Genomic DNA, 14,038 nt, shown 5'->3' with positions numbered 1-14,038 from the left:
TGTGTATCTCAGTTGTTTAGTACCCATAACACAAGTTACGCTAAGTTTGGGACTAGATGGCGCTATGTGAATTGTCCAGGCTTATTATTATTGTTACTATATATGTATTTTAATATTCTAAGATGTTGCATACACCCAGCAGAGCGAATACAAGCCCATTCAAAACGTCGCCGTGTAATGAAGCGAGCACTAGATTTATGGATGCACTCCATTCAAAGCAATGAGTGGAAACGTTTACACTATTATTTTTACTGAAAACTCAGTTATTTATTTCTACAGCTTCGTCTGTACCAGTCTCGTAGAGCTGGTAGTCTCTCAAAGCCTTTCTGTCTGTGAAAATAATTTTCTATTTGCAAAATATTATTTATTATTTCTTTCGGTAAATAAAAGTTAGTTTATAACAAAAATTGTGGTGCCAGCGAATATGTACGCGTGTACATATGTCATCTGTCAAATAAACCTCTATAAAATACCAATAATAACTTTTACACATAGAGAAAAAGAGACAATTATCGTCATGTAACGATTTTATTATATGTAAAGTGTAACCAATATGTAATATGTACCTACACATAAAAAAATAAATTATTAACCGGGTCATAACAGGAATAATTTTATGGCAAATAAAGGTATTTACCTCTCTCGACGTTTCGACTAGGTTGCACTAGCCGTGGTCACGAGCTGACTGGAGCAACAGCCATGTCATTCTAGACAGGTGATAGCGTGTTAAAACCCGGTTAATAATTTAAATAATGTATATTAAACACGAAAGTTTAAAAATAATTATACATAAAAATCTTACTAATATTATAAGTTAGTAAAATTTGTGAGTAGAGATGGATCTTTCACGCAAAAACTACTAAACAGGTTTTGATGATTTGCAATAACATTGCTTATACGTCGGAATAACACAAAAGCTATAATTTAAAAAATTGTTAATCTATAGCTATGTATAGCTATGCCCGAAATGTATTGATAAACTAGCTGTACCCGCGACTTCGTCCGTGTATACGTATACAAGTTACAACGTAACAATTCAGTGCCTACACTTTTGTTGTGTTGGTACATTGTTAAATTGTTTAATGAATAACAATTACAGTTTGTTGTATAAATTGTCGCGATCCCAAATTGTATAATCGATGATCTTGTTATTTTTTTATTAGGATTGATGTGAGAAGACAGAGTCGGGCGGTGATCTAATTCATAAACTGATAGCTATCAAAAATTCTATTAATAAATTATAAAAACTTTGCAGTTAATACGTTGAAGATCACATTGAAAAATGTTATTTTTCTATTGTATTCTATTCTCTATTCTATATCTATTGTAGGTATATATTGTATATGTACCTTCCTCGTGAATCACTCTATCTATTAAAAAAACAAAATCCGTTGCGTTGTTTTAAAGATTTAAGCATACATAGGGACGGACAGACAGCGACAGCGACTTTATACTATGTAATGATGATGATTTTCTATCTTAAAAAAAAATATATGTTTCATTTGGAGATATTTTTATACATAATACCTACTTATTACAAAGTAAATCTTTACAACATAAAGCGGTATTGGTATAACGGGTTAATTGCTTGCTTTTCGAAGTCAATGTTTAATTTTTAAATTGTGACCAATATTTAACTTATGTCTTAGTTGTCTTGTTCGTTAGACAAATATATTATTTTAACTTTAAACAGGGCTAACAGTTGTAATAATACCAACCAGTTTACCTCCAGGTTGTACATAAAATATATTTTTATATATACATAACATTATATAGACGGCTTCGGTGGTCTAGTGGTTTAGCACACACTTTACTTCGGTCGTAGGTTCGTTTTCTCGTACGGTGCAAACATTTGTATTCATGAGTAAGATTGTTTATATGGGTCTGGATAGTTTTTATGTATATTATGTATGTATTTACAAAACCAAAATCTATGTATTTATATCAGTTGTCTAGTACCCATAATACAAGCTCTGCTTACCGTGGTACTAGATAGCGCTGTGTTAATTGTCCTGGGTTATTTATTTATTTTTTGTCCCAGTGTCAACACTAGGATAAAAAATAAATAAATAACTATAACTAGGACAATGATTCGATTTGATTTCAAACAGTAACAAAAGTTCTCAAATCAATGCAATGATTCCGGAGTTAATTCTGCCTCTCTCTTTCTTTCTAATATAGTCATTATATGAAGTTGCCTCAAATAAAATTATTATCACATTATAGAATCCACAATAAATATATAATTATAATGTTACTACAATATTCTGACAACTTAATATTTGTAATATTAAATTAAATAAAAATTATAATATTATAAGATCCACAATATTTATACTATTAATATAGATAAACCAGTTATCAGCTTCTGACTTGCACCAATCGCATGCGTTGCGCAAAACAAAATTGATAGAACAATTATCGAATTAGTTCACGACCTTCCATTTCGTAGACGGGATCAGTTAATAGTTATTGACATGCTCTTTTCATAACTTATTCTGATATATATGTGGGTTTTATTATCGTACAGGCCCACACATACATATATATACACGCGACTGTAAACTCAGATGGGGTAAATGGAATACTGGATATTGCCGTGAGAATATCTGAATCTAACATGGTATGAAAAAGCTAGCCAGTTAAATTGGTTTATTATGTGAGAGTTGTTATTATTATGTAGGTCATTATTTAAATTAGGCCATTATATAAATTTATATAATACTTTATTGTTTTGCCTTATAAAATAAAAAATTATACTACCCCTAACATTTAGGGGGATGAAAAATAGATGTTGGCCGATTCTCAGACCTACTCAATACGCTCACAAAATTTCATGATAATCGGTCAAACCGTTTCGGAGGAGTATGGGAACGAAAACTGTGACACGAGAATTTTATGTAAAAGATTATAATAATCTGAAATATAAGTCCAGAAAAGAATAAATATCTCAGAACAATTCACACAGCAGTATCTAGTCCCAAGCTAAGCTAGCTTATGTTAGGAGTACTAGAACAACTGATACAAAAATACAGATATACTTAAATATATATATATATATATATATTATACTTAGAAAATACCCAGACCGATACAAGCAAGCAATACAATCATACCAAATCAACTCATGATAACAAATATTGTTATGAAGAATTGAACACGTTACAATCGGAAAGAAAGGCTGTGTGCTAAGTCGCTAGACCACCGAAGCCTATATATAAGGCGGCATGTTTAGGCAGTAAACCAAACATAACACTTTCAATGTCATAGAGACGAAATAAGATATATAAATATATTTTTTTTACCGAAATCGAAGGGTAGTTACTATTACTGAGTAAGTTATCGAAGACATTTGTAAATATTTGGTCCGCCATTGTACAGCTATTCTCAAATTTCTACGAGGGCGTTTTTATGCAGCATGGCCGGGATAATTGAATGGAAAAAATTCTCATTGTGAAATGAATTATCAAAATTAATGTATTGTAGATTGGTGGGACTATTAAATGAAGAGTGATGCTTAATTAAATATTAAATATAATCTTAATTTATTTTATATTATTTCACATTAATATTGGTCTACATGGTATTTAAGAAGGTATATGGGCCATAAGTAGATTGAAACAAATATATTTATGAAGTTTATTTAATAACTAAATATTTTTAAACATTGGGGTTTACAGGAAATCAAATCTTATTTATACGTAATTAATGAGTCATCTTCAATCAATTGATTGATTGAAGATGAAACAAGGCTTGAGCCTTTACTTTTAATATTCTTATTTCATCCACTTTCATAACTCACCCAATTACACAATTGATCCAGAAATTCCTAACTCCCCAAACATTTAATTTTCTTCTAACATCAAAATATATTACACTCTCGCGTGTAATAAGATCACAGCATCAAATTATACTGGCATAGTTATAACCCTCGGAGACAGTAACAAGGCTTCGTCCTTGATAATACCTGAGCTTAACAGATAGGCTTACTTTACCCTCATTTTATGTGGGTACTTCAGAAACACGATACATTACGATATAGTTGGTATATTAAGTAAATAATCGTGGTCCTATATCATTTAATCCCAAACTGTGCATAGAATAGGATACCAAACAAATTATAGATACATACATCGCAGATACATAGTGTATAATAAACAAATAAACAAGACAATGCAAAGCAAGACATAGTCATGATTACAAAATGTTTATAATTTGCTAGTTTTATTTAATAAATGCTTGCTAGCACTGTTCACTATGCTAGCTTTACTATATATCTTCACAATTCATACTAGATCTTTTTTAATATACAATAATGGAATGGTGCACCCGCCTGCGCTAACGGAAGGGCACCAGGGAGGAGGAGGAGGATCATAAGATGAATATGAATGATGAAGATGATCGTGAATTTAACACGATGGTATTGCAGGCGGGGAACCACGCCAAACATGTAATCTCTCTATAAATCTTATTATTTTAAATTTTACTCACTAGTCACTTTTCTTTCAGATCTCAAGAAGCAATTTCTGGCATCCCCCTCGTCGATTTCTGTAGAAGTTGGATCCGCCGCTTCGCTTCGCTGCACCCCTCCTGCCGCTGCACCGGTCCCTAGAATATCCTGGCTGAAGCAAGGAGCCCCGTTACAGCAAGATCATAATGTTTTAATATCGCCGGAAGGGAATTTGCTGATATCACGGGCTAGTTTGCAAGTAAGTAAACTTATATATTATTATGGATGATGATGGAATGGTATACTCTTGCGAGACACCAGTGAGGGATGATAGGATAATCAGCAGTCTATTGTGATGTAATCACCCACAATGGTTACCAGGAAACCTCGTGGAGGTCAACCTGACACATAACATTATAGCAATGGCACCAATGGTATTACTAACAAATCCTTCCCCTCGAAACTTATATTGCAAATAAACTGATGAATGATTGAACTGATTTATATGATGGAAAGTGGTTACCGTCGCCTATACACATCATACACATACACACAGATATCACTGTGATTGGAGCAAGTTTAATTACAATAAGAACAAGAATCAAAAATATCTTGGAATCCTGTACTTCCAAAATTTAGTACATCATAACAGAACAATAAAAAAAAAACAATAAAAGATGAAATATCAAAACTTAATACCTAAAAAGTAACAATAATTAAGCAGCCAGCAACATTCATAAATTATACTATGATGTTCGTGTTATCTGTAGTATAATATTTTGGTTTGTTGGTTTTCAAATGTAGAGTACCAACACAAACTGTCGCTTGCTATGACACTATGCAACGAATACAAACTCAAAAATCCATAAATCTCAAAGCGAGATAGCAAATATTTACGTAACATTTCTATCATACAAATATAAACGTATCTTCTATGCCGGAAATCGAAACAATTGGCGTATGCTTGAGGAATAGTGTCAAAACATTGTTCGCCATAACTCGAAACGACGTAAATCGAAACGAGGTAAGTCGAGGACTGCCTATATAGCAAAAATATGACACAAGAATTTTAAGACTAAATTAATGTCAATAAAAAATAAATAGATGTAATATTTATCTATCGTAAACCTATAATCATTAATTCCAATTAATTGTCATTAAATATTAATTATTATACTTAACAATCATTAACAATATTAATAGTTAATTAAACAGTGATTACAATAAATTCATATCTCTATATAAAACCACGAATGTAAACAAAGAAAACACTGTTTGAAACTCTGAAACACATGTCCATTGCGTAATAAATTACAATTTAAAGCATTCATAAATTAGATATGTTTGTTAATACCAATCTTTGGATGTACCAAAAAAATTTACAAATATTTTCGTAATTAATGCCTTTAATTTTAAATCTTATAATACATGTATTGAAAGTGTAGAATTCAATGATTTAGAAGCAACAAAAGTAACGAATACGACTTCTTGGAATGAGTCACGTCGACATATGGTGTTGTGACTGTTTGTAATATGACACATGCAAACTTGCAGCAAGTTCCTGGGCGCTGGATAGAGTACCTTTATCCCTATTAATTATTATCATAAAAAATATTCGAAAGCAAACTTACTAGTCAGTAGTATTCATTTTTGATCTTGGTTTAAAAATAATCTAAATATATATAACTCAAAGGTGACTGACTGATGTAATGATCTATCAACGCACAGCCCAAAGCACTGGATGGATCGGTCTGAAATTTGGCATGCAGGTAGATGTTATGACATAGGCATCCGCTAAGAAAGGATTTGACTAATTCTACCCCCAAGGGGATAAAATAGCGGATGAAAATTTGTATGAAACTTTGTCAATTTTAAACCGATCGGGCTGAGATTTGCATGCATAAAGCTACTATGACGTAGGCATCCCCTAAAAAGGAATTTAATAAATTCAGTCCACCCCTAAGGGTATAAATAAAAGCGAGCGAAGCCGCGAGCAAAAACTAGTTAATTTATATAATTATCAGTATTCAACGGTTGATTATTTCAAATCAGATCAGAAGATCACAAATCTTTTTTATATCATCATACACCGTCTGTAGAAAGACTTGATAATACAAAGACTCTTTTTCTGATCTCTAATCAGAAATCCTAACACATTCTCAATATAATGTTTTATGTATGTGTACATTCTAATACTTGAATAACAAACTTGCATGGAAATATTTAATCGTGTTCAGGATTTTCATTTAATGTTAGATGTAAATCACGTTTTCATTTAACATAAGACGTAAAATGAAGCAATTAAAATAAAACTGGCTTTAGAAAAAGAAGTTCAGTTATGTGTCTTGACAGTTCTTCTCTACACTAAACTGAATAGTAGTGAAAAAGTTGAATATGAAAAATATTTGCCTTTCGTAAGCGGCTAAATAGTCCTACATGAAAAAACGAATTTTCAATTTTGAATAATGTATTACTTGTGATAGTTATTACTAAAGATAATTGCAACATTCTAATACATTATCTATCACTTATAATTGATATTGGATATGATCGTGATGTTGTGAATTATTAGGACGATCAATCGCAGAGTCATGAATTACTTATTTCGTCTGGATGCGACTGCGACTAATTAGTCGTGCGCGACGGACGTATATTAATTGCGACACGAGTCGCTGTCGCTCCAAGTGTTTGTTGTCTTTTTGTCGCGATGCGGTGTACGCTTTCAAAGGCAGAGACAGGACACTGATAAAACTGCAGAAGTGTAGGTTAATTTAATTCAATATTTCACATGTGCGCTTTATTTGTCCCGGGCAATTTGTCTTTTTGCGGGTACATGCTATTCTGTTGCGTTTTATTCAAAGTTCCCTAAATTAGTTTTAATATTTTCTAACTATATGTTTTAGGAAGAATTCTATTATGCAGACTTCCGGATGAAGTCGAAACAATTGTTACATAAGACCAAGACAGTAGCTTCGTTATACAACATTAGTGCAAAATGAGAATGATTTAATATGTTGCTGTGAAATATTTCGATTGAATTTCTATATACTACTTGTTTTTATAGTAATACGACACCAGCTTTAGGTTGATTGAAAATATCAGTTTCGTTAAAAACTATAATCTAACTATAATATATCATTACAACATCTTAGTAATTAGTACTTATAGCACTTATCTTATGATACTTCTATATTATTGGAGCTTTTTCCATGGCATCATATTTGTCTACCTTTTGACCATTTAAAAAAAGTTTTTACACCACGATATGCCATGACAAAGTGAGTAAAAAATATGGAACAAAAACATGATACATGAATCAGAACTTTTTAATTTTGTGTAATGCACGAATAGTCCTCATTTTATTTTGTATATCCACTGACATAGTATCCCTAAAGCACAATCGCAAATAACTCATTCCATCTCTGGTTTCCGGAGAGCGGTATCCGCTAATTAGGCAGCGCGCAGAGACATGGATTAATTGCAGCTACTGTCACTCGCTCTCTCATTGTGGCAGAACTGTGTGTAACATTACCCCCATTCGCAAAGGTGTCAGGAGCTTCTTCTTAATTAATATGAACGTAATATGTGTTGCTGTCGCCATTTGAATTAATGGGTACGTCCTTTGTTATTTTAAAAGTGACAATTCTACATTTTGTGTACACACCAAGTTATGTATAATACAAAGTTCTTAAGCATTTCCTTCTTTAAATTTAGCTCACTAAAAATTCAATTGTTCAAAATTTTTAGCGTACCAAATTTAAAAAGGAAGTGCCTCGTTAACATCTTAAGCATACGCAACTTGTTATGATACCAAAATTCTTAGTGACTAAGCCGTTTACTAATTTAGAAAATCTATTTGGAGATCAAAAGAGTAATATGTCATCCTGAGTAGTCAGGAAATGAAGGGAATTAATTGTCTTGCAAAACAAATTTAAGTAATGTATAATTTTACTTGGAATTTGTATTGTTAACAGGATATGGCAAACTACAGTTGTGTTGCTGAGAATATTGCTGGAAAGAGAGTTTCTGAAGCAGCACTAGTCACGGTTTATGGTAAGTTCTGATTTCAACTCTTCTTTTATCCACAAACTGTATGCTATAATGGTTATTTGAATTTGGCCTCTATTAATTAAAGAGAATAGTTTTAAAAACATTACATTTAAGTTATTCGGCTATTATGTGAACATGTGTTACATGAAATTGATTATTTCGCACAAACATAATAGCTTTCAAAGAGTTACAGCCATGCCTTTTAATAATGGGAAATGTCTAACAAGCTACAATTCAGCGTATCATTATTTCACATGCAATTTATCAGACAAGAAACCGCGCTGTTTAACGCTCATTTCACCCTCACTTATACGTAATAACTATCTTTACTATAAGATCAAAGGGCATGTACCGAGGCTTGCAATTATTACAATGCCCGAACGATGGGAGAGTCATTAAGAGCCGTGCTCGCCCACGCCTGGATCATGGCGCCTAGCTGATCGCAATCAGCACCTCTGACTTAACACGTCCAAATTCTGTAGGTTGTTACGTATCATTAACATGAACTGTTGCAACGTTTCTTTAATTTTGCTATCATCTTAATTTATACGATACGTCGCTTCAAAAGAGATATGAGGTGTAAATTGACGGGTTGAATTTATTTTAGTGCGTTTGAATTTAAGGATCAAAGAAGTGTTGTTGGGATTTGTGAAATTTTGTTAATATATACTGTTGGTGGAAATAAATATAATTATTTTTATAATACTTACTATGCGTAATTACACATTAGAGAATATTCTCTATGACTTATAACTGTAGACGGACATGTATAGCGGATAACAAAAAATTCCAAGTTTCAAATTTAATTGTTGCAAGAATATATTTTTTGTACTCATCTAAATGATCTATTAAGAAACAACAAATACTAAAATACCTAAATTGTAAGCAGACATTCATCCTAATAATTTCGACATTTACTCAGAAACTATTACAGAAATTTAGACGTAATTAACGTTAAATGGATTTGAATGTAAAATAAAACTGAATGTAACAATAAATTTAAATGTAAATGTAAGATATGTTATAAATATGAAATCTACGTCCAGTAGTGAAATCCAATTTGTACCAGAACACTATACAATTAAAATGTACTTAGAATAAGTCACGTACTTGAGCCTAATAAATAAAAATGTGACGGATATATTGCACAATTCCGTAAACTATAAGCATAATAGTTCTCACTATAAACCGCGACCAATTCAGTTTATGAAGGGTTTAGAGCCCTTTGTGCATGTACTATAGAAATTGTGGCACTTACTTGCAAATTGGGTAATATATCGTCGTTATCAAGTCGTGAATGAACACCGGGTGGGCGTATGTCTTCACAATACTTTTTATTACCTCGCACAATTATATGATGATCACGCGTTTATTGCACTGTAGCGAGACCTCTCGTATTACCATTACTATAAGTTTTATATCCGACAGATTGGATAATAACAGCTCTTTCTTTTAACATCACGTTTGTCTACATTTTATCGCTCCTTTCAATGTTATGGTATACTAATAACTTCACAAAAAATTCTACTATTTTTAACATTAATTAAAGAATTCTAAATAATATTGTATATAAGAAGTTAAACATTATTCAGTGCGATAGCTTTACCACTAGGCCGTTTAATAAAATGGTTTAGTTAATTTTCGTGTAAAATGTATTCATTATCGTATTAATATAATAAACGTGAACGTTTGTGAGTATGGATGGCTAGATGGATGCATGGATGATTGTTACTCTCTCACCGAAATATTAAGGGATTTTCATGAAACTTTACAGTAATATAAGCTTATTCATCAGAATAATATATAGGCTATAAATTTTATTATGTAAAACCTTTTATTATATTTCATGTTGTTACCACAATTTAAGAATTTAAAGTGATTAGTTAGTTTTTCAATACACTAAATAATGCTTACAGGTAACATGAAGGGTCTGGTTAATCTTTAGTAAACTTAGGAAATTTTAAATTTGGTCTATTAATACAAAACTTTTTATCAAACAAGGATCCGGAAAATAAATTTATATGCAAAACAAAATAACATCTAATATGGTGTACAGGGAAGCTCTAACTCAATAAATTAATTTTTTATCTGTTTTGTTTATAAAATTTTTGTTGAATGAGAGAGAAGTCGAACCCGTGAGAAGTCATAAACTTTATATCATCTTAAGAAACAAGATACGTTTTTTTTAATAGACAGAATATATCGTTTAATAATATATATAAACACCGAAATAGTCGTTTAATAAATTAAAAGAAATAGCATAATTAATGCAGTCTATAGCCTCAAAATCAAAATCATTTGCTAGTAATAATATATCTGCTGCATTTTGATTAAAATCAATCAGCCACACCTCTTTCGCCAAACTCTGGTACCACTATAAAACTAATTTTCTCCAATCGAAATTCCAATGGTAAATTTTCAATAGCCACATGGAAGCACTTTATTAATATTAACAGTGCTTTAATAGGTTAATAACATACACAGCTATAATGGGGCAATCAATTTTTATTGAGAAAGAAACACCGAATGAGCCACGGGTGGTCTGTTTTACATCGAATTCTCTCTTAAATGAAGTAAGAAAGGAATATTTAGCAGTAAATCAAGATTTAATTGTTTTTGAATCTATTAGTAATCTGTTGCATGTTAATAGTACTATATAAGAATATAAGATACTAGCTATTCGCCCCGGCTTCGCACGAGTGTACATGTATGATACATCCCTTCCTCTTTAATCACTCTATTTATTAAAAAAATCGCTTCAAAATCCGTTGCGTAGTTTTAAAGATTTAAGCGTATATAGGGATGGACAGACAGCGGCAGCGACTTGGTTTTATACTATATAATGATTTGTGATAAATAAAGATGATGATGATGATATAATAATTATTTTTATTTCAATATTTGGTTGCTGCATAGTAAAACTGTATGTAACTGTAAAAATACATCTTACTAATTACTTACTAATATTATAAACGCGAAAATTTGTGACTATGGATGGATGTTTGTTACTCTTTCACGTAAAAACTACTGTACTGTAAAATACAGTAATATAGCTTCGGCATCAGAATAACATATAGGCTATCAATTTCACGCGAGTGAAACCGCGAGCACAACTAGTTAAAAGTACAATTATTATTATTATTGTTTTTACATATGTATATATTTTATATATCTCCCTTTGATAGGGTGATAAACTTGTCATTGCGGGTAAAAATCACCGAACAATGACAATAAAAAAAAAATTATAATGATGATTTTTTTTATTATTATTATTATTATTTCTGAATTCGTACGATAATGTTGATTATTTTGACTTAAAAAGATTGTATAAGAAGGAGGTAAGATCTAAGACCTGTCAATTGGAGTCTACGTTCACCATAATGTTAAGTTATATAAAAAATATTGTTGAAATAACTATACATTTTAAAATTATTGTTGTTTACAAATAAATCGATAACAAATTGATAAAAACATGTGTAATGTACATAAATTACAATTAGTGAGATAACATAAATGCAGTACTGTTCGTTGAACTTTGTTGTAATATAGATACACGAAACTCTAATGTTTCTATTGATACACATACTATAGGCGTTACTAATCGCCTATTCTTGGAGACGACAAAAAATTAACTTTGAACTGAAGAGATAAAATTCGGAGATACGTGACTTCTGAGTCTCCTTTGAAATCCCTCCCACATTAGTTCTACGCAGAGCGTAAAAAATCTACTAATTACGTGTCGCATACATTTTTTGTTAAGAAAATTTTAGTCTGACGACACTCCACGGATTTTTAGCTTTAGGCTACGGATTTTTGTTTATCTAACTTTCATTTATTTATTTACTAGCTACTCGCCCCTACTTCGCACGGGTGTACATGTATTATGTATATAAACCTTCCTCGAAAATCACTCTATCTATTAAAAAAACCGCTTCAAAATCCGTTGCGTAGTTTTACAGATTTAATCATACATAGGGACAGACAGCGACAGCGACTTTGTTTTATACTATAATAATGAAGATAAGGTGTTCACCAGTTACAGTTAATTATGTTGCGTGTAGTGAGCCAATAATCTTAATATTATAAATGCCAAAATTTATGAGTATGGATGGATGTTTGTTACTCTTTCACGCAAATACTACTGAATGGATTTTGATGAAATTTACAGAGATGTAGCTTATACATCAGAATAATATATATGCTATAAAATTCACGCGGATAAAACCGCGGGGACAGATAGTTTATTTATAAACTATTTATTGCACCAAGCATTTTACATAGGAATTATATAGAAAAGAGATATATATTTGTACATCACAAAGGACGGTGTGACTGGAGCGAGAACACAACGACTATTTTGTTAAAATTCTGAATAATAGTGTTAAATGTGTATATTTCCCAAGTGCACACACACAGCGAAGAAATCAATACAAAAGTGACATATAAAAAACAGATATTAAAAATACAAACTTTATAAAAAGAATGGTGGACAAGCAAGCATCTAGCGGTCTTATCGCTAGAAGCAATCTATCACTTAATGTGAAATCAAAATTACTCTAAAGCGAAACTAGTTTTATTTTTTCATTATTTCTTCTCTTTATTCCTTCACTGTGATGTAATAGCCAGTCATTAGACACCATTTATGGGAACAACAGCTATGATGCAGCCGATTAAGTTACCTGTTCTCAAAGCTTATTTTAACTCTTATAAAACTTTATAAAAGCATTGCAGTATCAGAATTCTATTAGTTAAAATTTTAGTAGAAAGATAATATATATAAATATATATAGATAGATAATCAACCTAAGAGTACATGACGGTTTTGGTGGTGTAGTGGTTTAGTACACCGCCTTATTTCCGATGGTCGCAGGTTCGATTCCTCGCACGGCATAAACTTTTATATATTGTTTATATCGGTTTGGATGTTTCCTATACAAATACATACATAATATGTATGTATTTGCGAAAATTAAAATATTTTTGTATTTGTATCAGTTATCTAGTAGTATATATACAAGCTTTAGCCAGCTTAACTTGGGTCTAGATGGCTCTGTGTGAATTGTCTTGAGTTTATTGTTATTATTATTATATTATATGTCAATTTTCTAAATCAAATAATTGGGGCTAAAAAGCCACCCATTTCGAACCGTAATTCAAACAAAAAAAAATATTTAAGATCCCATAAGACGACAGACGTTATGTATGTCACACTTTAAAGATCAGTAAAGGAGATGGTCAGCAAAGTGTGACAATTTGTGACAATGATAGTATACTATACATATTTATCCTGTAATATTTTTTGAAATCTATTTCAAACTATGTATTAAAAACGCTAAATATTACCTTCAAATTGAATTAAAACTTCAAAATAATTTATTTATTTATTTGTTTTTGGAAACTATGTGACAACACACTAGAGAAGGTATTACAAATGTGACCAACCGTGACAATTTGGTTAATAAACCTGCCGGCAAATAAAGTAACATTTTTTTGTTTTACATTAATAATCAAATCACGATTTTACCTAAATGCCATTTA

The 14,038-nt window shown here is 31.3% G+C and overlaps 1 protein-coding gene across 3 annotated transcripts in view; it reads left to right on the top strand.

Moving 5' to 3' along the window:
- Nucleotides 1-14,038, top strand: part of LOC131846968 (netrin receptor UNC5C-like) — a 152,648-nt gene that overhangs the window by 113,846 nt on the left and 24,764 nt on the right. For all 3 annotated transcript variants that reach the window (XM_059196388.1, XM_059196389.1, XM_059196387.1), the window contains exons 4-5: nucleotides 4,510-4,709; nucleotides 8,425-8,503. In XM_059196388.1, the coding sequence (XP_059052371.1) occupies nucleotides 4,510-4,709; nucleotides 8,425-8,503 (279 nt within the window). The remainder of the gene's footprint in view (nucleotides 1-4,509; nucleotides 4,710-8,424; nucleotides 8,504-14,038) is intronic.

The sequence above is a fragment of the Achroia grisella genome, unplaced genomic scaffold (genome assembly GCF_030625045.1).
Source record: "Achroia grisella isolate CSIRO2021 unplaced genomic scaffold, CSIRO_AGI_Agris_v1 utg515, whole genome shotgun sequence".
Classification (NCBI taxonomy): Eukaryota; Metazoa; Arthropoda; class Insecta; order Lepidoptera; family Pyralidae; genus Achroia; species Achroia grisella.
This window is presented reverse-complemented; position numbering and strand designations above follow the sequence as displayed.